Below are 27,701 nucleotides of genomic sequence, written 5' to 3' on the forward strand. Positions count from 1 at the left end.
TATCCTTTATAGTCAAGGAAGCTGCCATCTTGGCTTCTGTTTAATCTGCAATTGCCATGGTGCCGCACATGCAATCAGTTAGGACACCACCTACGTAGTGTCTTGACAGTTCGGTTGAGGGCACAAGCAACTGTGATAGTTGTGATTTACAGTGTGCATTGAATGTAACTGATTTTGGGAAATAGTTAAATCGATGGGTTTAATTCCACTTTAAATGTTTGGCCTCAATCCTCTAACATCCACTTTTGCTGGACAGCTTGGTCAGTTAATGGAAGTTGAAAAATTACAGATTTACTGGCTGGATCCCTGGGTGAAAATAAAGGAAGAAAAAAAGTCCAGAAACAGAAAACTAATGCATCCATCATATTGGTAATTGGTAAGCTACAATATACTACATTTTTCTTTTGCAGTTTAATACTATTTTAATGTTTAGCAATAGTTAAAGTGATCATAAAACCATATAAATATACTCCTGTAAAGGAAAATACTTTATACTTACCTGCTCCTGTTTTTATTTGTAGAATCTTTGCCTCACTGCTTAGCAGAGTCACCCAAAGCACCTTCATATCTGACACACTCCTAGGTTTGTTGGATTTCTGTTTCCTCTGCTGTGTTCTATGGTTCCTTCCACCAGCCTTACCCCACTACAGGACACAGAAATATAAAGTGGGGTCAAATTCACTAAGAGAAAAATACTGCATGAGTTTTTGCGCTAAAATAATTAGCATCTTAGGAACAGAGAATTCACTAAAAAGTGTTAAATAACACATGCATTAATTTTTTTTATTTTGTGGTATTTAACCACTTGCCTTCCAGAAGATTTACCCCCCTTCCTGACCAGGCCTTTTTTTGCGCAGCGTTACTTTAATTCACAATTGCGCGGTCATGCAACGTTGTACATAGATGAAATGTTATGTCCCACAAATAGAGCTTTCTTTTCGTGACATCCTCAGGAGTGATAGCAGTGTGGGTAGAGTGGCGCGCCCCTTATGGGGGCTATGGGGCAGCAGGTAAGTGGTTCATGAATTAATTTACACCTTGTTTTAACCTAGAATGGAATTTCAGTTGCAGCGAGAAGTGATACATTTAGCAATGGTATTCCTACCACTGCTAAATGTGACAGTTTCAGCTCAGAGATGCTGGTTGTCAGGAAGCTGGCACACACTGGCATCCTAATAACCAGTGACTCATCACTGCACTTCTCATCCTGGAAGCCAGGAATGGGGGGGGGGGGAAGCGTGCACCCCCCTACCTCCTGAACTATACCAGACTACATGCCGTCAATGGGGGGGGGGTACCTTGCCAGGAGAGCACCTTGTCCCCATCATGATGAGGACAAGCACTTCTTCCACATAACCCTGGCCTGGTGGTCGTGGGGGTCTTTGGGAGGGGGCTTATCAGAGTCTCGAAGTCCTCTTTAACAATAAGGGGACCCCCACATACTGGCCTCCCCCATGTGAATGGGTAAGGAGTACATAGTGCCTCTAATAATTCACAAAAAAAAGTGCCCTACAAATAAAAAAAACCCAAACTTTTGACAAGTCAGGTATTAACCCCCCCCCCCCCCCTACAGAGTGTCCATCGATGGCAAAGTCACAACAGGTAGGCTTGTCTATATATGCATTGTTTGTAATAAAGCATCATTTTTTGAGACATTTTTGGGTATTGCTTTCTGTTCATGATGTAACCGTTTCCTTGTGAATCCCTTTTCACATCTCCCTTTTTTTTGAAGGCTAGTGTAGCCTTTCAGCCGCACATGTCAGTACCGTTGTTAGTTTACTAAGTGGCAGTAAGGGACTGTGGGGATTGCAGGGTGATGTCAGGAGGGAGCGACTTGATGCAGCTTCAGCTACCCATTGGCTGAGGAGGCAGCAGCGGTTGGTGCAGCACCACCTCCTGCTGCCTCCTCAGCCAATTTGTACACAAAGTGCGCTGTCTATCACTGCAGCTAAGTCATCATCCCATGGGCTTCCTGTCTAGTGCAAGTGTGGGATGGAGTAGTGGCTCTTCGTTTTCCCTTTATTTCTTCTGGTCCTCATCGGGAGAGAAGCATGAACACAAGCTCTTGAACCAGAAGTAGAGAAGCACCTGCAATGATCTAGGTGAGGCAGGAGGGAACATAAAGCATTTTGACTAGAAGAAATAAAGAGAAAACGAAGAGCTTCTGGAAGTACCTATACAGTGCATAGTCTGTGTCCTCCTCTAATAGCACTCATTGTAATGCTACCCCGCCCACACAGCTGTGTCATTAATTCACAATTTCCTGTGAATGAACAAACTACAAGTACCATCTCTACTGCAGCAGACGGCTTGTAGTTTCAATGAGCTGTGGGGGTGCTGTTGAGCACTTCTGTAGTCCATTGACATTGACAGAAAGCCTGTACAGAGATATGGGCGTGTAGCAAGGTGCAGTTAGCTACTGTGTCATTAGATGGCTCTGTGCCAGAATAGTGTCTGGATACAGTAGACAGTGCCTTAGGTGCTAGGCCCCTTTTAGGTAGAACCCTCCCGAAGTGATTGCAGGGGTGTGTCAACACTCATATATAAGTCAGGTAGGGAGACGCATACACTCTCTTGGGGCATGGGAGTTAAACACCCAACACCTATGTGGATGCAGCCAGTACATGTAGGCCCTGGACAGGGTAGGAGACTGGGTGAAGTGGACCTGTATGCAGGAGGAGCCAACTGTAGTCCAGATCGGAGATACCTTTGTGAGGCTGCTTCTCTGGAGGGTTCCCGGGAGAGATATACCCAGCAAGGAGAATGACTGGAGAGTCCTGTGAGTACTAATGAACCTGGGCAGATAAAAGACTTTGAGAGAGATGGCTGCTGAGTTTCTGCACATGGTTTCACATGTGACTACTGTGGACTGTCCACTATATGTGATTGACTGTGTAATGTCAAGTGACTATGGAATGTATGTCCTTGTGATGTGACTGTATTGCCATTTTTCCTGTTCAGCAAAATTGCTTCTTGTGTGGACATTCCTTCCTTAGGGATACAAAAGTCCATGGCCAGGAAAGTTGTGTGGAGGCCTATGGCGAGGAGCGGACACAAGATGGCAGAGGGTTTGGCCTCAGCAGGAGGAACACTGTTCTAGCAGGGATGGAGTGGGGGTAGTGACTTGTGCTTTGGCCCCAAATTCAGCCAACCACAAAGCTCCTCTTACAGGCTGAAAGCCAGAGGACATGTCTGTAGTAGCCTACCTTGCACTCCTGATCAACTGATCATGGGTCCAATGTTTTCCAGACTTTAATAATTAAAGCGGAATTCCAGTCGCACTGTGAATAAAAAAAAGTTAGCAGCTACAAAAACTGTGGCTGCTGACTTTTAAAAAACAGCCACTTACCTGTCCTCCCCGCAGCCCGTTTCACGAGCCATCTGGTGTTCCAGGCGCCGGCATCTTCAGTGTGGGCACCCGGCTGTGACAGCTTGCGGCTTCACAGCCGGGTGCCCACTGTGCATGCGTGAGTAGCACTGCGCATCCTGAATGGTCCCGTAATCTTCTGGGACCTGTCACGTGTCCAAGAAGACTAAGGGGAGGGAGGGTAGGAGGACAACTTCCACTTCCGATCGCCTAGGCCAGGGGTCTGCAACCTTTAAGACATAAAGAGCCACTTGGACCCGTTTCCGAGAGGGAAAAAAAGACTGGGAGCCGCAAAACCATTGCAACATTTAAAACAAATCCGACACTGCATATATTGCAAAAAGCGCTCTGGTCATGAAGGGGGCTTAAGGGCCCAGTAAGCAAAGGGTTAATCAGGGCCACAGTAATTCATCCCCCCTATAGTAATTCATCCCCCATAGTAATTCATCCCCCATATAGTAATTCATCCCCCATATAGTAATTCATCCCCCATATAGTAATTCATCCCCCATATAGTAATTCATCCCCCATATAGTAATTCACCCCCCATACTAATTCATCCCCCATATAATAATTCATCCCCCATAGTAATTCATCCCCCATATAGTAATTCATCCCCCCATATAGTAATTCATCCCCCATATTGTAATTCATCCCCCATATTGTAATTCATCCCCCCTATAGTAATTCATCCCATATATAGTAATTCATCCCCCCTATAGTAATTCATTCCCCATATAGTAATTCATCCCCCATAGTACTATTCCCCCCCAAGTAGTAAGCCAAGTCCCCCCTGTGTCAATTCACTTACCTTTGCTCCGCGCGTTCCTCTCGCCGTGTTCCCGCGCCGTTCCGGTCTTCAGGGCGGACTGTGAGAGGAGAGGAGTTCGTCACGCTGCCCCGCCTACATCCTGACAGCCAATGTTTGCCGCGCTCCGTGGGCCGGATTAAAAGGTCCGCCGGGCCGTAGTTTGCCCATTGCTGGGCTAGCTGCAGAGTCCTGACTTTTGGGGCGGCCGCCCGAGAGGAGGGAGGGGAGCAGGGACCCGGCACACAGAAGAGCTGCATTAAAATGTGTAAAGAGCCGCGGCTTGCCAACCCTATTGCCTGTCACCTGGTGGGCAGTGTGCTCCAGAGCCGCAGCAAAGGTGAAAAAGAGCCGCATGCGGCTCTGGAGCCGCGGGTTGCCGACACCCGGCCTAGGCGATCGCAACGGAAGGGGGAGCAGGTACATGTCAATTTCGGGTACCCGCTCCCCATTAAGGATTGGCACCTTTGGGGAGTGGGGGACCAGTCTTTAAAGCGGAACTTCCCCTTTTGGGTGGAGCTCCGCTTTAATAATAATTGCACATTTTTTTCTGCATGCATTATTTTTTCCCATAAAGGTGAACTTATCCTTAAATGAATATGTTATTTAAAGAATGACTGGCTAGATAATTAACAAATGTATCTTTTTTTTGGTAAATTTACTTTTTTTCGATATTTATCACAGATAATTACCACATTTGTGATATTTACCACAAATGCGGCGTTTATCAGCAGTGAATTGACACTTTATATGTCCGATGCAGATGTTTTGAATAAAAGACACATATCCCATGCGATAAGCATTAGTGAACGGACCTCAGTGTCTTCTTTTACAGGAACATATTTATTTTATTTTTATTTCAGCGACAAAGTCACTTTAAGGCCGCATGCACACTGGATGTTATAAAAACAGCAGTAGCGTTAGCTGTAGAATGCTGCATTAAAAACGTTAGTTTTGTCCCGTTTTTGCATTAGCTTTGTCCAGCATTTGTAAGCCCTCATGCACACTTGATGTTTTTATAGCTGCTGTTTTTGGCTTTTGATATTTTTTTCTACAGCTAGTAAACCCCCCACCATGTTATCCTATGTGTCTATGCACACATAGACTGTAATCAACGTTTTTTGGCTGGGATATTTTTTGCCTGGAAAAAAACCCAGGACTAGTGGGTTTCTAGAGGAGGTTTTTAGCTGTAAAAACGCTATAACGCAGCAAAACACGGTAAAACGTTGCAAACCGGCATTTGTGGACTTTTTTTACCCAAAAAAAGTTTTCATGTAAAAAACGTTAAAAAACGAAAACTCGAAAAAACACCGCTAATTGCAGCAAAACACCATTAAACGCTAATGCAAAAACGCTAAACAAAGCTGAAAAACTCGTTTTCAATGTGACTTTACACAGCTAACGTTACCAGCATTATCAAAACGTCCAGTGTGCATGAGGACTTGGTGTTTTTCAACATTTGCATTTTTTAGCAAAATTATGCTGCCACAACATCTTCAGGCTCAAAAACGCCCATAAACGCTGGATATCCGCGTTTTAGTGTTTTTCAGCTTTTATCAGCGTTAGAGCATTTTTACAGCTAAAAAAACTCCTCTTGAAACTCACTAGTTCTGGGGTTTTTTTCCAGCCAGAAAACACTGCTGCCAAAAAATGCTGATTAAAGCCTATGTGTGCATGGACACATAAGATAACATGCTGGTGGGTTTAATGGCTGTAGAAAAAAAAGTGAGAAGCCAAAAACAGCCACTGTAAAAATGTCCAGTGTGCATGAAGCCTAAAGCTGAAGTTTAGTCCTCATGCACACTTGACATTTTTGAAGCTGTTGTTTTTGGCTTTTGACAATTTTTTATACAGCCAGTAAACCCCCCAGCATGTTATCCTATATGTCCATGCACACAATGACTGCAATCAATGTTTTTTGGCTGGAAAAAAAACCCAGGCCTAGTGGGTTACTAGAGTTTTTTAGCTGTAAAAACGCTCTAACGCTGAAAAACGCTTACATAACATGGCACAATGCGGTAAAATGCGGCAAACTGGCGTTTTTGGATTTTTTTGGTGAAAAAAATAAAACAAACAAATGCCGCTACCCGCAGCAAAACCGCTAAAAGAAGCTAAAAATCTCACGTTTTTAACGAGACTTTACACAGCTAACTTTATCAGCGTTATCAAAATGTCCAGTGTGCATGAGGGCTTAGTATCTTTGTAGTATCTTTTTTTTACTTATGTTGCACACATTCCATTTCCTGCAGGTGTCTACTTTTGATACAAATCTTCCTCTCTCTGCTTCTTCACATCCGCCGGATACTGTCCTTAGCAGCTCTCTTACGGCGCTGTAAAAGTTAACTGCAGCAGCCTCGACTTTGCAAAAGAGCTGCGCTGCCTGCCATTCATACAACTCACCTTACTACAATCCCACAATGCTAAACATTCTGTGAATGAGTGGGGGAATCCTCTCATTAATTCAATCACCTAATCTCATTTAATGTTTGCATGTCTTCAGGCTTTTCATCGAAAGATGATTAGTGATGTCAATCTTTCTATTGCTGTAAACAGGTGTCCATTCATGTAAATGCGATTCAGCACGGAAAATGTTCCTGCACTACTTTGGTGGGATTCCAGTTGGATTTTGGCCTCATAGAATATGCAAACCAAGTAGCACTACAAAACTGAACAGAAAGTTGTATCAAAATCAGATTGCATCAATGTGAACCTAAAGCTTTCTTTAAAGATGATCAACCAACCATACACAATAGGTATGCATGCTCTCTGAATGCATCATAAGTAAATGGAGTATACTGCTACAAAATATCCAATTCAACATTCAAGCACTGCTTTTCAAATCCTGCAGCAGTGTCTCACATACCCATAACAGAAGCTGAACCCAAATGTCTGTGTTCAGTGAACGCATAAATATGCATCATGCATAACTCAATTAATCTGGCAGAAGGGCACAGAAATAGAAAGCAGCCCAGGGCCCATAGTGCAATCCACTGTACATAGCAAGGGGCTTCAGCTCTGGACAGAATAGTGGCAATCCTGATGGGAGTGAGCTACCATAACATGAACACAAGCAGCAGGACACATGTAAGCAAGCAGAAAGACAGGGAAGGGGTTAACATTTTATATCTAGGTGGCATGGCAATCAAAAAACATTGAGGCGTGAAGTGGTGACTAAGGAGTTAAGGACTGTGTTTTGTAAGAGGAGTGAATGTGCTGTGTCATTTGACAGTTGGGAGGAGAGACATGCATGGTATCCACCCCGGGGAGGGGACCATTCAGACCAGAGACATCATGACTATGGCTGAGAGATCAGAGAGAACTGACACTTTCCTCATTGCCTGGAAGTAAGATTGAAGCTGTGGGAAGATGTGATGCCTAGATTGCCCGAGCCACCTCTACAATTGTGGAAATAATGCTTTGTGTCGTGTAACTGAATGGGAGGCTGCGTTCTTCCCCTTCTAGTAACTCCTTCACATTTTTAGTACAATAAATGACTTTACTAATAACATAAAGCAGTCCTGGTGATCAGATCTTTTACACCTGGTCCAAGAGAAGGTCTCCTGTAACTACCCCTCCAACACCAATCCAGCCATGCTTGATTATGACCAGGCAATCTCTTTCCTGGGTGAATGGGGTCCCTACCAGCTTATCATCTTCTTCCTGCTTAGTGCCAGCACTATTCCCAATGGCTTCAATGGCATGTCTGTGATGTTCCTGGCAGCCACCCCCGAGCACCGATGTCGTATACCGGACCACGCCAACCTGAGCCTGGCTTGGAGGAATGTCAGCATCCCCTGGGAGGAGAAGGATGGGGCGCTGATACAGAGCAGGTGCTGGAGGTACAAGCTGGACACCTTGAGGAACTACTCTGATCTGAAGCTCCTTCCTGGGCTACATGTCAACGTCAGTGACATAGAGAAGGAGAAGTGTCTGGATGGATGGGAGTATGACAAGGACATCTATCACTCCACTGTTATCACCGAGGTGAGTGTGTCCATCTACTCAATACTATTTATTTTTTTATTTATTTCAGGTACTTATATAACACCGTCAATTTACGCAGCACTTTACATACATATATTGTACATTCACATCAGTCCCTAACCCTCAAGGGGTGTACAATCTAAGGTCCCCAACTTAAATTCATATACTAGGGCCAATTTGGACAGGATCCAATTAACCTACCAGCATGTCTTTGGAGTGTGGGAAGAAACTGGAGTACCCAGAGGAAACCCATGCAGGCACAGGGTGAACATGCAAACTCCAGTCAGGTGGCACTGTGGTTGGGATTCGGACCAATGACACTAGTACTGCCAGGCGGAAGTGCTAACCACTTAGCCATTGTGCTGTCCATGTTACTAGTTGTGTAAAGGAGAAAGTTCATTAGCTCCTCAATTAAACAGTGTAAGCAAGGTGGTATTGTCATTTAAAACTTTGTTTTCAGTCTTTTAAAATATAATCAGCTCTTCATAACATGATACCTGATGGTTCTGTCATGAAGGTTCTTGTTCAGGCACTTCTTGTTATGGGGTGACAAGTTTGGCTCCTGCATTGTAACTTTACATGGTCCCCGGTTGAGAGAAACAAAGCTGCAGTGCTACGTACATACGTGATCCCCCATTGTCTCTGTCGAGGATGCCCACCTTGAACAATGATGTATAATCCATGCTTGTAGACAGGAAGTGGCTGAAAGGAGCTAGAGGAGATCAGCAGCACTGAGATACAAAAAAGGATACAAAAGTGGAAAACATTTTATATGAAAAATAAATAAACATGGCAGGTATGCATAGTACAACGTTCTTTAGCAAACTGATAGGATTTTGATATACTTTAATCATTAACAGAAGCATGTATGGTTTTTATAGACACATGTTGTAATCCTACATGACATATTGCTGAACGGTAGACAGTTCAGGAAGAAGCATGTTTATTAAATAATACGTTATGCAAGTACAATACTATTCAAACATTGCAAGTATTGTGCTGCAAAAACCTAGTTTTCATGCAACCTAATTGTGGTGGCTTTTCTGTAACATAAAATTAAAACATAATTAAACCCCAAAACAAAAATGTAGCATATAGCAGCTTACCAATTATTAGATGCAGTGGCTGCATTATTTTTCTTTTTATCAGTTTTTTTCTTCCTTTATTTTCTCCTGTGATCGGCCAGTAACACAACTCTTATCTTAGGGTGGCTACATTGACTGCATCTAAGGATGAGCAACATAGCGACCCTTGGTCAGCAGAATTGTCAATCAGTGGAGGGAGTGCTGTTAGATGGACTAGTTGATTTAGATGGTCTTTATATTAGTAACTAACAATGTAAAGCACAACTCCTGCTAGCACATTTTATGCAGTTACAGCAATAGTTTATTTTTCGTTTTGGGATGGGAGATTTTCTTTAAATAAATAATGCCTGACCATAGTAAGCGTTGCTGACAGTGTTAAAGCTGATTTCCATGTTTTAGTGACGTTTAACCACTTGCCCTCCAGAGGATTTACCCTCCTTCCTGACCATACCATTTTTTGCGATACAGCGCTGTGTAACTTTAACTGACAATTGAGCGGTCATGCAACATTGCACCCAAATGAAATTTATGTCCTTTTTTTCCCCACAAATGGAGCTTTTTTCCGTGGAATTTGATCACCTGTGTGTTTTGGGTTTTTTTTTTGTGCTATAAACAAAAAAAGACCGACAATTTTGAGGAAAAAACAATATTTTTTTCTTTTTGCTATAAAACATCCAGTAAAAAAATTTAAAAAATCCCATTTCGTCTTAAATTTAGGCCAAAATGTATTCTGCTACAAATCTTTGCTAAAAAAAATCCCAATACGTGTAAATTAATTGGTTTACATGAATATTATAGTGTCTACAAATGGCAGTATATATACTGGAATATTTTATATATATATATATATATATATATATATATATATATATATATACATACACTAGTAATGGCGGCGATCAGTGACTTATGGCGGGACTGCGGGACTGCAGCGGGCATTCTGACACTGGGGGGGAACTGACTAACTGTCACTGACATCCCCAGTGACACTAATACAGTGATCAGTTATAATAAAAGGCACTGACACTGTACTAATGGCACTGGGCAGAAAGGGGTTAATGTCTGGGGCAATCAAAGGCTTAACTGTGTGCTGTGTGTGTCTTTCACTGTGTCAGCACATTGCTTTGTATTGCTCTGCTATGCAGAACAATACACAGCAGTATGCAGGAGCAGAGAGGGGAGAGATCTGTATTGTTTACATACAGGTCTCTCCCCTGTCAGTGATACTCGGTGATCGCCGGGTGTTGGCGGGGAATCACCAGCCGGAACCCGGTGATCAACAGCTGAGGCCGCCAATGGTCGCGCAGGTAGGGCGTCCCCTACCCAGAAATGCAAAATGATGTGTATATATACACGTGATTTTGCGCAGCCCTGCTGCTCTGTAGCAGTAGTTCTGCTATAGGGCGGCGGGAAAGCTCTTAAATAGTTTGTTTAGACTAAGCTGGTCCTAGCAAACTATTACTATTACCACATGCAGCGACTGTGTGTGTGGTCCAGTATAAGCTGCATGTAACCTCATCTACATACAGTATACAGCACTGTGTTCTGGCAGGGGGATGGGAATTTTAGCTTCAGTAAAACATGGAATCGGCTTGTTTCCCTCAACCCTCTAACTGCCACCTCTGCTGGACAGCTTGATATGTTAAAGGAAGTTGAAAAAGAACAGATTTGCTGTCCAGATCACCAGGTAATAAATTGTGTTACAAGGGGGATGCACAAAAATAAAGACTGCTGTGTTAATGCTATTGACAGAATGTATCATATACTGTATGTTATTTTTATTTTGGCCATAGTTGCACTTACATAGTTATAGCTATAATGCCGAGATTTTTCTGCAAAGCCCCATGTAAAAAAGATGTTACATGGGGCTTTGCAGAAAACACTGAATAGGAAGTTCCTACTTCCTGTTGTTGCTGCAATGGCCCTTTATAGTTGTGTGGTTCAGGTCCCATTAGGCCCAATTTTGGGTGGAACCCAATAAAGCTAGTAATAGCTAGAGTAGATATTTGGAAATTTCTGTTCCTGATCTTGAAACTGCCAGTCTTTGACTGTCACAACATGAGAGAATATTAACCCATGAATGACTTGGGTACCCTATACATCCTAGAGTCCTTCCCCTGGGTTGTAGCTGTTGAACCTGCTGTAAGTTTGATTTATTCTGATTTGTGCACCAGAGCTGCTGTTACCAACTTTGTCAGCACATACAACTGTAACAGGTGTTTCAGCTTTAGTGCTTGTGAAAATCAAAGCAAAAGAAAAATACATTTTAACCACTTGCCCCCCAGAGTATATACCCCCCTTCCTGACCAGGCCATTTTTTGCAATACGTCGCTGCGTTACTTTAACTGACAATTGCGCGGTCATACAACGCTGCACCCAAATTAAATGTATGCCCTTTTTTTTTCCCAAGCATAGAGCTTTCTATTGATGGTATTTGATTGCCTGTGTGTTTTTTATTGTTTGCACTATAAAAACAAAAAGAGACTGCCAATTTTGAGAAAAAAAATATATTTTTGACTGTTTTGCTTTTAACCATTAGCCGCCCGGCCAATGGCCGTTTGGCGGCTTGAAAAGCGCTGCAGCTTTCCGGGTGCACGCCATTTGGTGTGCTCCCGCACATGCGCGGTTTGCGCAGTTGCAGAGCGACGCAGCAGTGCGATCTGTCACCGCCCGTGCACCTCGGACACGGCCGATGACAGATCCGAGTACCGGCTCCCGTTGCCGGTACCATGTGACCTGCTGTGACCAATCACAGCAGGTCACATGACAGTTGTATACAATGGATGGCTTCATTCATGATGCCATCCATTGTATACTAGTGCCTAGCTGTGAATGGTCACAGCTAATCACATGCACATGTCATGTGATTAGCTGTGACCAAATCACAGCTAAGCACAAAAAAAAAAAAAAGCTGAATGAATCGATTTCATTCAGGTAAATGCTTGCTTATAGCAAAGTAATTCTTTGCTATAAGCAAATTGTGTAACAAAAAAAAAAAAAAATACTGGTCACTTCCCCAAAGTAGTACAGTGTTACTATGGTAACATTGTACTATTTTGGTCATAGTAAAATATGAAAAAAAATCTTAAAAAAAATAAAAAAAAATGTAATAAAAAATTAAATATAATAAAAAAAAAAAAATATATATATATATATATTTTTTTTTTTTCATACTGTCACCTGTCAGTGTCGCTGTTCACCGCCATGCCAGTTATATGATGACGCTGTACTGCACTGGTGACAGTATGTAAAAAAAAAAATAGTGAAAATATTTTTTTTAATTTTTTCATTTTCCGAAAAATTATGACAAAAAAATACAACTTCAAAAAACTCGCCATGCCTCTTATGAAGTACGTCGGACTGTCTACTCTGCAAAAAGGGGTCATTTGGGTGATATCTGTACTGTTCTGACATTCTTGGACCTCAAGATATTAGATTGGCTGTCAGTACTTCAGGATTGATCAATATTCAGATCTATACCATAGTTTGTGAACTCTATAACTTTCCTACAAACTAAAAAATACATCCTAATTTGGGTTATTTTCACCAAAGACATGTAGCAGAATACATCTCGGCCTAAATTTATGAAGAACAATTATTTATTTGTAAACTTTTATAACAGAAACAAAGAAAAATGTGTTTTTTTTTCCAAATTTTTGGTCTTTTTTTGTTAATTTAGCAAAAAATAAAAACCCCAGTGGTGATTAAATACCACCAAAAGAAAGCTCTAGTTGTGTGAAGAAAATGATCAAATTTTAGTTTGGGTACAATGTTGTATGACCGCGCAATTGTCATTCAAAGTGTGAGAGCGCTGAAACCTGAAAACTGGCCTGGGCAGGAAGGTGTAAAATTGCACGGTATTGAAACGGTTAAACATGTCCAGGAAAAAAAAAATAAAAAAAATCAAATTTCTTCATAAATTTAGGCCAAAATGTGTTCTGCGACATGTCTTTGCTAAAATAAATCCCAGCACATGTAAATTAATTGGTTTACATGACAGTTTTATATATATATATATATAGATATATACTGGAAAATTTTTTTACTAGTAATGGAGGCGATCAGCGACTTATATCGGGACTCCGGGACTGCGGTGGGCATTCTGGCACTGGGGGGAACTGACTTGGTGTCACTGACATCCCCAGTGACACCAATAAAGTGATTAGTGCTAATAAAAAGCACTGACACTGTACTAATGACACTGGGCAGGAAGGAGTTAACATCTGGGGCAATCAAAGGGTTAACTGTGTGCTGTTTCACATTATGTGCTGTGTGCGTGTTTCCCTGTAAGCACACTGCTTTGTATGGCTCTGCTATGCAGAGCCATACAAAGCAGTGTGCAGGGCTGACAGGGGCGAGAACTGTATTGTTTACATACAGTTCTCTCCCCCCATCGGTAATACTTGGTGATCATCAGGTGTCGGCGAGTAATCACCAGCCAGGACCTGGTGATAGACAGCCAAGGCCATGAATGGCGGGGCGCACTTGGCCCGCCCGTGCCCCCTACCCAGAACTGCAAAATTGAATATATACACATGATTTTGCGCATTCATGCCACCCTTTCTGCTATAGGGTGGACGGGAAGTGGTTAGTTAACTTAAAGCCCTATTGCAGTCACTGTCTGTACCTGCTTTTATAAATTCAGCCTGGAAGAGGACTGGTGACCAGCAATGGAGGAAGACATAGAGGGTAGCAATAAAGTGCAGAAAAGGTAATAGATGCTTTTTAGCCAGGGGAAACTTTTTTGAAGCTGAAGTTTAATCACATGCTAATGTAATGTCCTCCAGGTTAGCCAGATAGCTGTTTGTTGTTTTCTTTTTAGGCAGAGGCAGAGTAGCACCCTGTGAGTTCACCTCAGGACAGGCTGGGAGGCTGTAACTGGTCAGGGCTTCTGGAGCCCTTCCACCCTTCCAGAAACTTAGAGAACGTTCTGGAAGAGGGGCAGTGGAGGGAAGGAGGCCCAGATATGCATGTTTGAGGGACCTTATCCAAACCCTTGGTAGGAGGCTGGGCATGGTGTCCAGGGCAAGCCTCAAAAGTGGCAGAAGCTGTGCAGCAGAGTCAGTGTTGGGTGTAAGATGGAGTGAGAGGCTGGAATGTGGAGCCTGGGAGGGGGCCCAGGGAAAGGGCCTACCTAGAGGCAGGTGCTGGATCATCCTGAACAGCAGGGAAGGAGCCTGCCCAACGATAGGCCTGAAGGCAGCCACCAACCCATTAAGCTATCAGGATGGACGATGTGAGTAACCTTACATCCCCTGAGCAGCATAAGGGAGAGGGCTGTCAAGTGGAAAGCCCAACTAGCTTCTCATCTGGGACTGTTCTCTCTAGGCAGTTTATGGGCTCCCTTGCCCAGAGATACCATCAGTACAGCTGAGTAATGAGGAGGATTAATTTGGGGTCTGAGGAGGTGCACCAAAGAGCTTTGGATGCTCTTAGAGGAAAGACTATTTTTGTCCACATTTTTGTACATAATTGCTCTAAATTGTCCTCAAGGTTACAGTTTCCTTGGGCATCCTGTATAGCCCTAGACCCCATCCAAGTTGTTAACCCTTTAATAAAACAACAAAACCAAGTTTAAGGACTTTTTACTGCCTCCAGTGTACAAAGTGTGGAAGAAAATGCGTGTTGCCTGGCTGTGCAGAGTTTTAGGGGGACCCAAAACTCAGCGACTCCTAAGGAGATAGTGCTATACTAATACAATTATTAAACACAACATTTTTTTTAGTTCATACTGAATTTTACGCCCAGTAAGTTATCACTGGGTCTCTGTGGTTTTGTTTGCAATGCAGGGAGAGCTGGTGGGAGGGCTGACAAGGTGCTTTACATACCTTTCTGAAAACGGGAAGCAGTGGTAATATCTACAAGTAATGCTGAGCCTCCATGATTGAAATAAATTAATTCCAATTAATTAAAGGGGTGGGCCAGGGACAGTCAGGCTTGTTAGGAAAGAGCTAAATGATGCTGGATGTCCTCCAGCCAGGAAATGATGTGGACCGTATCTGACTTGGTGCAGCCAATGCATACTGTGAGAAGCTCACCGTATGCAGTGAAATTAGGGTTAGCAATTTCAGTACATGAGAGGAGTCTGCACAACCATGCAAGTCTAATAGTAAAGCTGCAGTTCAATTTTACCTCTTTCCTGGAGTTTGGCTTTAAAGTATAACATTTAATAGAATAGCATTTTGATAAACCAAACATGTTCAAAAAATAATTGCCATTTTTTCACAGAAAATGCTGTTCTCTTTAATATTGGCAATGTAGATCTGCAGTCACTTTGCTGCCACTCCAGCAATTGCTATATATCATTTCTCAGAACGGGTTTCCTGATGGTGACAACATTGGACTATGCCCAGTGCAATGTATGCTGGCATTGCTTCTTGTACTTTCCTTCAGGGGAGTGACAGAGTGGGAAAAAAAGTTGGGAGAAAAGGGACAGGTCACCCTTTAACAGGAAGTATTGAAGGACCTTCTTGGAAGGATCACCAGGTATTATTTTATGAAAAGCTGAATATTTCCTAAAGATTTTTAAATTAGATAAGGTCTGAGTGCCTAAAAAAAAGGTGCTAGTTAACCGCCTCCCGCCCGTCGTTTTAGAAGATGATGGACGGGCGGGAGCTCTCTTGTTCTATGGTGGATGCCATATGATGTCCTCCCACTCTAGCCGTGCATGTGCTCCCCTGGGGCACACGGCACAGCGATCGGTGGTGCGCTGTGTCCCTCGGATACAGTGGATCACCAATCACGGTAAACAGCCTATGACGTAGGCTGTTTACCATGTGATCAGCTGTGTCGAATCACAGCTGATCACATGTAAACAGGAAATTCTGGTTATCAGCAGTCCTCTCCTTATGCTGACAGCGTGTGAGGAGAGGAGAGCCAATAAAAAGCAATCCTTAGAGGGGACATCTACACTGATAATCAGGGCACTGATCATCAGTGCTGTGATTACCAGTGCAGCCCCATCAGTGCCGCCTTTCAGTGCCCATCAATGATGCCTCTCAGTGTGAATCAATGCTGCCTGTCAGTGCCCATCAGTGCTGCCTGTCAATGCTCATCAGTGTTGCCTGTCAATGCCCATCAGTACCGCCTATCAGTGCCTTCTCATCAGTGCAGTCTATTAGTACCCATCAGTGCCACCCTCAATGTTGCCTATCAGTGCCCATCAGTGCTGCCTGTTAGTGCCCATCGGTGCCACATATCAGTGCCCATCAGTGATGCCTTTCAGTGCCCATCAGAGCCTCCTCATCAGTGCCATCTATCAATGCAGCCTCATCAGCGCACATCAGTGAAGGAGAAAAATTACTTATTTACAAAATTTTATAACAGAAACTAAGAAAAATTTCTAACATTGGTCTTTTTTCGTTTATTTAGCAAAGAATAAAAAAACCCAGCGGTGATTAAATACTACCAAAAGAAACCTGTATGTGTTTCCAAACCGTGATAAACATTTATTTGGGTACAGTGTTGCATGACGTGCAATAGTCATTCAAAGTGCGTTAGCACTGAAAGCTGAAAATTAGCCTGGGCAGAAAGGGGGTGAAAGTATCCAGTAGGCAGGTAAAACATTTTTGCAAGTACTATTTTTTTACTAGGAGCCTGTAAAGCATTGCACCCGTGATCAGCAGATTGTGGGTGCAATGTCAGGCTCCTGCAGACTGTTAGTGTAATCTGTCTGCTCGTACCTTGTATGTAAGTAGCAATGAACTACCTAGAGTGATCAACAGTGCCCTGGTAGTTTATTAAGAACTGCAAGCCATCAGCCGCAAAAAGCTGTCTGTAACTATAGTTCATTTACAGGACTCTTTTTAACGTTTACTTTATTTTTTTTTTTTAATTCTGATCCTCTCCCCACGCCTGCCATCACAACAGGATGGGGGGGGGGGTGCAGGGGCTGCTAAAGCAGTGAAGCAGTAACATGTTACATCCTGAATATGTATGAGTGTAACAATTTACAAAAGGTGAATTTATCTGTAGGTGTTTTTTGTACTTTAATAGCACACCAATGCAATTCCAATCTTTTCTTCTCCAGCAGTACACTATAGATCAGGACTGCTGCACTCTTTGGAACCCATCCCCTGTACAGTCAAAACCACACCTTTTGATTAATGTATTGTACTGATGGTGTCATAAAGGGATTGGGTCTAGGAACAGAAATCAGAAATAGCTTTTCCACAGATTTTTTTGAATGGATAAAAATTGTGGGACTGGGCAAAAAGTGTCAGAATGTTTAAAAGAATAGTTCATCTTTCTAAAGATGTTTTACATTACACCCTTATTTAATGCGTAACATAAAACAGCCACATTCCTCAGCCCCCCTCCTGCACTTACCAAAATTGCGGGGTTCTTCTGCCTGGAGTGCCCTTTTCTAATCTGAATTTATCTCTGTTTTGCACAGCTTCATCCACACAGCCAGATCATCCATTCTCAGATTCTTTCACTGGTATCTGTGAATGGAAAGACCACCAGTCCCATCAACCACTGCGGCAGAGGGACCCATAAATCTCAATGGAGAAAAAGTGTGGTGACTATTCCTTTAGCCCCATAAGCCATGCTTTGCAGGCTCCAAATAAAAAAAAGAATAAATGCACATGCTCTCTTTCATTAACCTTGCCACCCACATGATCAGATACAAGTACGTGAATAAGTACTCCTATTCATATATTCATGTACCTGTATCTGATCATCTTTGAAAACTCAATCATTGTGCTGGGAGCATGCAGTGGGTGATCTCAGTGCAGGAACCTCTGCTGTTCATGAGCACATATACATTGTCCACACTGAGGTCAGAGTGTCCATACTGGTTGAGAAGGTTTGTATTAGGGGTGAGCAAAGCCTGATGGGGAACTGAGATACTGAAGTGAGCAGATCCACAGTCACTATTCAGTTCAATAGTGGCTTTCAGATCTGCCCACTGCTGTATGCTGTCAAGCAAAAGTGAAGTGGACCTGATGGGGAACTAGTCTCTCAGTTCCCCATCAGGCACCAACCACCCAATGACAATTCATTTCCCAAATATAGGTATTGCCATATTTGAGTAGTGACATCACCTGTATCCCCAGCCCTTTGTTTACATGTAGCCTTTGGCTGGGGAATTTTCCAGACGAACTGCTAAATGAAGCGGAGATAAAGCCCTGTACAGGAAGCTGTCATACAATATTGACAACTTTCCAACACAGACATGCCCTACTCTGAGTACTGGTGTATCTCTGTACAACAGCTCTGAGCTGGTCCTAATTACTACCAGTTTCCTAGTCAGCAAACTGATGGTAATTCTTTAAGAGTCTGTTGCTGCAACAGAGACAGGGTTTTAACCGCTCAACCTCCAAAAGGTTTTACCCCCTTCATGACCAGGGCATATAACTGGTAATTGCTCTGTCAAGCAACACTGTACCTAAATGAAATGTATATTGTTTTTTCACACAAATAGAAGTTTCTTTTGGTGGTATTTTATCACCACTGTTTTTTTTTTTATTATATAAACACAAAAAGACTGAAAATTTAGGAACAAAAAGATATTTCCTACTTTATGTTATAAAACATATCTAATAAAATCAAATTTCTTCATAAATGTATTCTGCTACATGTCTTTGGTAAAAAAAAATATATATAATCCCAAAAAGTGTATGTTAATTGCTTTGAGTGAAAGCAATAGGGTCTACAAACTGTGGGATATATACTGGAAAATATGCAGCTGTAGATGCTATACTGGTAATGGCAGTGATCAGCGACTTATAGGGGGACTGTGATAGTATGGAGGACAATCTGGCGCTAACAGACACTGGCTGGGAGGGACACTAACTGACATCGCTAGTGACACTAATACAATGATCATATATAATACTGTACCCTGTACTAATGACACTGGCAGGGAAGGGAATAACATCTAGGGAAATCAAAGGGTTACCTGCGTGCCTAACAAGTGTAATATGTGCTGCTTTTACTTACAGATCTGGTTGTTTTTTTCTCCCTGCTTTTCAGTAGAAGAAACAGCCAGACTGCTCTTCTGTTTACACAGATTTCTGTGTGTTCGTAAACACAGAATTCTGTACTGTGATTGGACACAGCCCATCAGCAGATTCCAGAAAAAATCATTGGTCGAAACCTGCTGACAAAGTCGTGCTGTATCCAGTCACAGCACGAGTCAGTAGGGGGTGACATACAGGTACGTTGCCTAGCCTGGCCGTGCTGCCAACCCTCAGTATGTGTACTGTGGGAGGACAGCAAAAGGTTAAAGTGGGGGTAGTTAGAACTACCTGAATTTGTTACGTTACCGACACTGGTACAAATGCCTGAATTAGGCACAAGTAGTTCTTATAGTAGAACTAAACCTTCCTGTTCTTTACAGCCAAGGAAGCTGACATCCTACCCTCTGTTTGATCTTTTTGCCTTGGTGCTAAACATGTCATCAGTTACAACACTGGCTATTTAATGGCTTGACAGATCAGTTTAGAGCACAAGCAAAAGTATCTGTTGAAAGTAACCGATTTAGGAAACCATTAAATGATGGGTTTAGTTCCACTTTAAGGAAACTACTGAATGTATCATTATAGCTTGATTGATTTCCCCTTATAATGTTTTGGGTTTTTCAGTGCATTTTCTTGTTAAAAATGTGTATTTTAGTATGTGTGCAAAAACGGCAATGGAAGTGAAAGGAAAAAAGTGTATGCATTGCCAAGGCAAAACATTTTTTTTTCATTTTGGATACAATTAGAAAGGGTTACAAGTTTTGTCAGTTTTTGTTAAAATCTGTGTCCATTTGGGGCAATTTCCTTTTACTTACTTCGCCAAGGATGCAACAGGAAATTATAAGAAATATCTACAACGCGAGCTCAATTTACATCTTATGCAGCTGTCAACTGAACAGGTGTTTCAGTTGAAAGATTTACTTCACTTCTTGTTGAGGTAATGACTGTAAATTTCCTATCCCTGTAAATTTTTGTATGTTCTATCTTCTGCCTTTTACTTTTTAACGGGGGGTGGGGGGTAGATTTACCCAGTGGAAAAACAGATAGCAATAAAAAGCCTACAGGGGTTCTAACTCTTTCCTACTCTGCCTACTCTAATCAAAAGGTTTTGGCTTTACACCTTGCCTACAAGTATAATTCTTTCATTTTTTGCACACATGGTAAAATCCAGATTTATTCTCCAGGGAACCTGTAGAATAAAATAGTGGTAGTTGATATTTTTTTATGTTGCATTGTATTTGCAGTTATTTATATATATTTATGGTACTTTCAGGAAAAATTACCAAAAACTTAGTGTTAGTACACACAAACAAAATAATATGCCAATTTTTTGGCAAACTATAAAACATGGGGTTGCATCAAGTAAATAGATACCCAAACATGTCTTAAATTTGCACACACCCTGGAATTGCAAAAACGATGGTACCCAAAATTCTCCATAGATGACACTTTAAAAGCCTTTATAGGTCACCAGTTTATAGCTAACTGTGGCCCTAGAATTATTGCTCTCACTCCATTGTTCACGACAATACCTCACATGCGTGGTGCACGATTGATGTTTCCGTATTCGTGCTCGTCTTTCACTGTACTTATTTTATGGGGTGTGTACGGGGCTGATGGGGGATGCTTTAAAATATTTTTGTAATTGTTTTTATTTATGCAATATCATTCTTTTTTAAACTTTTTAATTTTTTTTCAACTTTATTGCTATCTTAAGGGGGCTAAAATGCTCCCTATGTGATAGCATGGTCAGGTGTAGTAGAAAGATGCTTATACTTACCTATTCCCTGGGGACTCCCATCCAGTCACGTAATCTCTCCTGTGGCCGGCTTCAGTGAAGAGGAGAGATCACCAGCAACAGCTGCAGAGCATGTGCAATGACGTCACCTATAAGCTTACTATGGGGCATTCCTTGTCAGCTGTCCACCCTCTCTCTTGAAGCAGGCGCTGGGAGCTGATCATGTGACCAGACTGGAGCACCCAGGGAATAGGTCAGTATACACATCTTTCCTTCACAGGGTAGTTAGAATAGGGCTTACAACAGGCATGAGAGCAGGTTTCAGTATAGATAGTTTTTGACTGGACTTCTACTTTAATTTTCAGTGTAGTTATCCTAGTTAGCCACAACATTCCGGTAAGCTTTCAATTTAGAAATATCTTGGAAGCTTTGTGCCAACTACAAACACAGAAATGGTACTTTAAGTTACAAAAAATTATTTATGAATTATTTATTTATGAAATATATTATTTTTTATATTTTATATACAGTACACAGTACACCAAAGAAGAAAATCTTGGTGTCTATGATTTTAAAGTATTCATCTTTAAAACGGTTCTCTATCAATTTACAGACTGGCATGTATAAGCTATAGATCTTAATTTACACACTAGGTGGCTGTGTTAAATGCCCTACCAAAGTTCACATACACTACTTCCTCAGTCACCTTTATTATTACATTTTTGCTTACTTCGTTATCACAGTAAAGTAGATTGACAATCTTTGTGTTTCCAATTCCATGCTGGTTATTACTTAAGACTTAATTTTCAGGATACAAGTCTGTAGTTACTGGGTGAAGACTTTTATCCATTTTAAAAACTATTTATTACATTGGCTTTGCATCAGTCCATGGGTATCAAACCAGTCATTAGAAAGTTTCAAGAAATAGAAATAATGCTTAGAAATAAATGAAACATTGGTTTTACTTCTAGATTGTGCCCAAGGAATATATTATCCTAAATAAATTCAACTTAAAACACTCCATTTATGTTCTGTGTATTTTATTGACAGTTCTTATTCCCAAAGTTTAAAAAGGGGACCTCAGATTTGGAAAATTAACTGTCTTAAAATTGTTAGTGTTAAAGCTGAAACCTGGGATAAGTGTAGCGCTCAGCCCTGAAGGAGCTGCTGGTGATGATGGGTCCTCTGTTTAAGGCACGACTCTTAAAACTACTCAGTCCCTACTGACACACCTGGTTAGAGGTGGAGGACCACTCACACTTTGATAACTTAAGTGTTAATAAGTTCCATATGTATAACGATGCACAGAAATTAAGCCAAAGACTACCAGATAAGTTAAGTATGTGTATTATATCAAAGCCGGTAAGCAATGCAAGACTTGGCATCAAGCAATAAACACTTCAAAGTTGCTGAACTAATAAAGTGAATTCTGGCCTATCACAGGAGACTTGTGGATTAAGCTGCTTTTTCAGGCCTGCCTGCCTAAAAAAGCCTATTTGCACCTGTGTTTGGAGCTAGTCCCAGTTTGTGCTGGTTGACTCTCTTGAAGAAGATTGGGACACAGGATGGAGTCCTAGTTGGTGCTGGTTGACTCTATTGAAGTGGAGATATGGTCTGTAGTGATTTTTGGACTATTTATTAAGAAAAATTATATTACCCAAAAGAAAATCTTAAAAGCTGACTGTCATGGGTTAAATAGTTGATCAACTGCAAGTGACCTTCCAGGAAGCTACCATAAACAATGAGTGGAAGAGACCTGTTTAAAATACAATAAGATTAAACTACACTATTTGAGTTTTTGCAGATGCTCAAAGAAAATGACAATGGTGGGACCTCTTACTCTATCACAAAACCTTGGGAGATGTGTGATCACCAAACAAAGCCTCTGAGCTATCACAATAAGCTATTGAATACTCAAAGGTTAAAATCCAGTCCAGTAAATAACAACTCTCAGGGAGGCTTAAAATGTCTGTTTACCCTAATTACCCAACAATAGATGGGGGTCTTCTACAGAACATGTCACCTTGAAGGTTAAAACCAGCATGAGAAAAGACCTAATCCAGTTAATATATTACAAAAAAAAAGCTTGGTATATATCTAAACTAAAATATTATCAAAGGTATATACCCACACACCAAGATCTATTTAACAAAGTTGGGTACTGCATATCACTCAACTAAAAATCATGAAGTTATAAAATATAAGATGGTTTGTGAGTTGGGTAAAATACATATCTCCTAATAAAAGTTACAATAATACATGCGTCTATATCAAGACGGAGAGAGAGATGGTATAAATCATCTGATGAACGGGAACTAAGCACACAAGATAATACCAGAACAAATTATGCCATCATTATACAGAGATCCGCCATTTCATGAAAAAAAAAGTAAGCTCATATCAGAAAAATGAGACACCAAATATATTCACATATTTCTATGGTCCTTATTCAAGAGTTAGGGGGGAAATCATGTATACCTGAATGGGACCCATATATTTTATCCATAAAGACATACTGTTTATATCAAAGGGTGAGTTATCATTAAGATCACCAGTTCAACTTCTAAAGGTACGCAAACTTCTTAACCGTCCAATCAACAAGCCCGTTGGGAAGTCCTTCGGAACAAAGGATTTGTATGGTATAAAAATGCCACATACTGTACCTCAAATTGAGAATCACTTCTAAAATCAGTACTTGATTACTTAATTACTTCTTACTATTTCTGAAACTATTTCTTAACTACTCTACTACTACTATATACTGCACTATACTCACTTGCTTTCTGCTACCTGCGGCCATCTTGCTGAGAACGTCCAGCTGCCATTTTGTTTTTGAAGGTCATTTTGAAGGAAAAGATTTTTGCCAGAGACACTGATGCTGATTTAAATTCTGGTGCCTGACTGACCAGAAACATTTTCTTTTCCCAACTGCATCCCACTGGGAGACCTCAAAAATCAAAATTCTGGGAGTGGTGAGACTGTGCCAAAATACTGTAATTTTCTTTTATATTTATAACTTATTAAGATTTATAACATTTTATGGTGTGGTTAGGAGTGTACCAAGGTTATCTGAATAATTATTAATGTAACTGTTTGAGTATTGGTACTGAGATCATATACTGCATACTAACTGATTTGTAGTGTTTTTGGTGGTGCTAATTTTGTGTTTGTAGTAATATATATATAAATATTTGTACATAAAAAAAATGTATTTATTTATCAAAAAGGCACATTTTGTGTATATGGTAACAAAATCATATTGGCGAAAAGAACTCAAGGAAAATTATTAAGTGGTGATCAAATTATTAAGGTGTCCAAATTATTGGTTTATTAAATATTTGCCGTATTTTAACGGCTGGAGGCACTGCAATATTTTGTTCAAGGGAGTTGACACCGCCCTGTTTATTTAGAATAAATTTTATCATAAACTACCACAGGTCGCTACTGGAAACAACTGCTGCTTCTAAGAAGGTACAGATGGCTGGATTCAGTTTAAAGGTAAATTAAATTATTTTCTATACACCAATGCTAAGCTATGGTGCACAGAAACACCGACAGAATAGGAGCTGCAGATGAGCTGCAGAGCGGGATGGAAAAATGCAGACATGTTGCAGATTTTTGCACGGCAACTGCCCGGATGATTGCATTTAAGTGTGAACAGTACACACAGAAAAAAATTGTTTTCTGTGTGCCCTTTCAGTGATCAATGTTTTTCTAGTGCAGAAAAACACAGATGTCCACAGAAATGTGAACAAGCCCATGCTTTCTGCATTTTTGCTGTATCAGTTGTGTCATCATGTCTGTCAAATTCAGTGTAATTAAAATCTGCCAGGGCAAGGTCCTCAAACTACCAAGGTAAGGAGGCCAAATTCCTCCCCACCCCCCAAAACTGAGATGGATGAAGCTAGCATGTCACCACATATACTGGCTGGGCCAGTGCAGAAATAGGTTTACCATATTTTGGTCCATGGAAAACAGAATGGGGGAGTACATTAGTTGCGACATTAGTTAAATTATGTGACTTCATCATATTCAGAATGGTGACGCACAGCCAGAATTCCATTACCATTATGCAATCCAAAATGTGACCTAATGGCCCATTCACACTGCAGTGTTGATTGCTGAAATGCATGTGTTGCCATGTGTTGCCATGTGTTGACATGTTGCGTTACACAGCCCATTCAAAACCTTTTATATCACCGTGGTGCAATGTAGTGTGTGCGGTTGAGGTGCATTGCTGTGTGTTTGCATTGCATTGATGTGCCATTTACAAATGAAAGGAAATGTAGTGGAGTAATGTGTGTTATGTGCATCATCATAGTTGCATTAGTTTCATCATTAGCAGTTGCAGTAATGCACGTGCTGCCAGCGCGCAATGTGGCAATAGGCCATAAAGTAGCTTATGATGCATCCAAAGTAAAATTCTATTCTGTGATTTATCCTTTTTATAAAGGCACTAAAGCTACGTTTATGTAACAAACATTTTAATGTGATGCTACAAAGCAAGCAAATGCAAATTTTCCAAGTTTACATATGAATGATAGTAAAAAAAAGCTTCGCTTATCACCATGTACATGCAAAAATCCAATTTTTTTTCCTTTGCAAATGCTTATGCAGTCAGATATTGTTTCATCAAAATTAACATTCTTAACTCCTTTAGTAAGTCAATACCATAGTATCTATATGTTGGAAGTCTAGTTTGGTATGATGCCATTTTGGTAGAAATATGGAGTTGTTTGTAATTTTTTTGACATAGCTATGTAGTCAACAAACCTTCAACACTGTATTTTATATAACAAATATAGCACTTTATCAACTTCAGCTCCAGAAGGTTTTACCCCCTCCATTTTTTGCTATACCGCACTGCTCAAATTTAACTGGTAATTGTGTGGTCATGCAATGCTGTACCCAAACAAAATTTATATAATGTTTTTCACACAAATAGAGCTTTCTTTTAGGGGTATTTCATCAGTGGGTTTTTTATTTTTTTTGTGATTTTAAATTAAAAAAGTCAAATGTTAAAAAAACAATATTTTTTACTTTCTGTTATAAAACATATCCAATTACAAAAAATTAATAATAATTTTGGCCAAAGTGGAATCTTCTACATGTCTTTGATTAAGATTTTTAAACAAAATCACAATAAGTGTATATTGATTGGTTTGCATGAAAGTTATAGTGCCTACAAACTATGGTATATATACTTCTACTACTAATGGTGGCAATCAGCGACTTATAATGGGACTATGGGAGGGAAGCCGGCAATTTGACACTGGCATCACCAGTGACATTTATTCAGTGATAATGCTATATACTGTGACTGTACTAATGGCACTGGCTGGGAAGGGGTTAACATCTATGGTGATCAAAGGGTTAAAGTGTGCCTAACTATGGTGTCCATTTATGACACAGAGAATAGCTGCGATTCAGAGGATCGCAGCTACTCTCTGGTCATTCACAGTTTATGACACTCAGGAGATCAGCGAGGAGCCCTTCACTAGAGATCGGTGTTCTCCCTCCAGATTCTCCAGCCCAGAGCTGGAGAATCGGAGGGACCGCAAACTAAGCAGAGATAATTTACCTCTGTTTAGTAAACTGATCTCTTACTGTAATCTCGTGAGATTATAGTAAAAGCAACCGTTTTCCAGCGCTTGTAGATCGTTCTCCCTTCGTTTGGAGAACTGATCTACACCGCTTCATAAAAGGCATTCACAGGAGAACTATGTTCTCCGAGAATGCCGGACAATTGAGCAACGATCATTTACCGCTGGTTCATAAATGGACACCTATGTGTAATATATGTAAAGTGTATTGCATTTACTGCGATCTCTAATAGGAAACTTAGGCTCGGTTCACACTGCCGCGACTTGGGAATAAGGGTCTAGTATGTAGTTTGGGGGGGACCCTACCCCGGGCCCTGGTATGAATAAGAGGGGGACACCTACGCATTTTTTTTTTTTTACCTGCTGACATTCTTTTATTTAAATTCAGCTGTCTGGGGGCCAGCTTCCCGGCCCTCTCCTTGGAAACTACCATATTTTTTGCTCCATAAGACGCATTTTTTCCCCCCAAAAAGGAGGGGAAAATGTCAGTGCGTCTTATGGAGCGGACGGTCCGGTATTTCTGCCGCTGCCACCGTGTCAGATAACTAGGCAGCAGGACAAATTGTGGTAAATTATACTCGTGAGCCAAAACAAGATGCTTCCCTTAACGTAATAAATAATAATTGCAAACCATATATGACTACTGGTGCTACAGCACTTTACACATTGCTCATGAACTGTGTTAAAACCTAAAACATAAATGATGATATGTATCTAAATATACATATACGTGCCGCGCTCCACATATTAAACTGAACTACTCATAATGAGTGATAAAAAATTAACCGTGAAAACAGAGTGCTTCAAACAAGTGCAACATAAATGTGTGAATCAAGAAAAATTAATATATAAAAAATGAAGTATATAAGGAATAATTCTGCAAATTATATAACAGTCCTCTTTATGCTTCTATAAATATTTCCGTGACAGGTGAGGTATATAGTGCCACACTTCCCGTGCTCTGTGAATAGGTGTGCGCTCACCTCCTTGTTAACCAGACAAGCTGGCTAAACACACTTTTTGTCCTCACTGGACAAGGTGGGAATCTTTACTTTAGCTGCATATCTCCATCCAATGCTGGGCTGCCTTATTGCCACCAGAGGTCTCCCTCCTTCCACACTTATACCTCAATGGTTTTATAGGGGTAGTGA

The 27,701-nt window shown here is 41.0% G+C and overlaps 1 protein-coding gene across 1 annotated transcript in view; it reads left to right on the forward strand.

Moving 5' to 3' along the window:
* Positions 1-7,447: 7,447 nt before the first annotated feature.
* LOC149448914 (solute carrier family 22 member 4-like) overlaps positions 7,448-27,701 on the forward strand; it is a 127,017-nt gene continuing 106,763 nt past the window's right edge. The window contains exon 1 of the mRNA XM_089694064.1: positions 7,448-8,159. Coding sequence (XP_089550190.1) covers positions 7,767-8,159 — 393 coding nt within the window. The 5' untranslated portion in view covers positions 7,448-7,766. The remainder of the gene's footprint in view (positions 8,160-27,701) is intronic.

Source organism: Staurois parvus, unplaced genomic scaffold (assembly GCF_062004578.1).
Source record: "Staurois parvus isolate SC_StPar_1 unplaced genomic scaffold, SC_StPar_1.0 ptg000648l, whole genome shotgun sequence".
NCBI lineage: Eukaryota > Metazoa > Chordata > Amphibia > Anura > Ranidae > Staurois > Staurois parvus.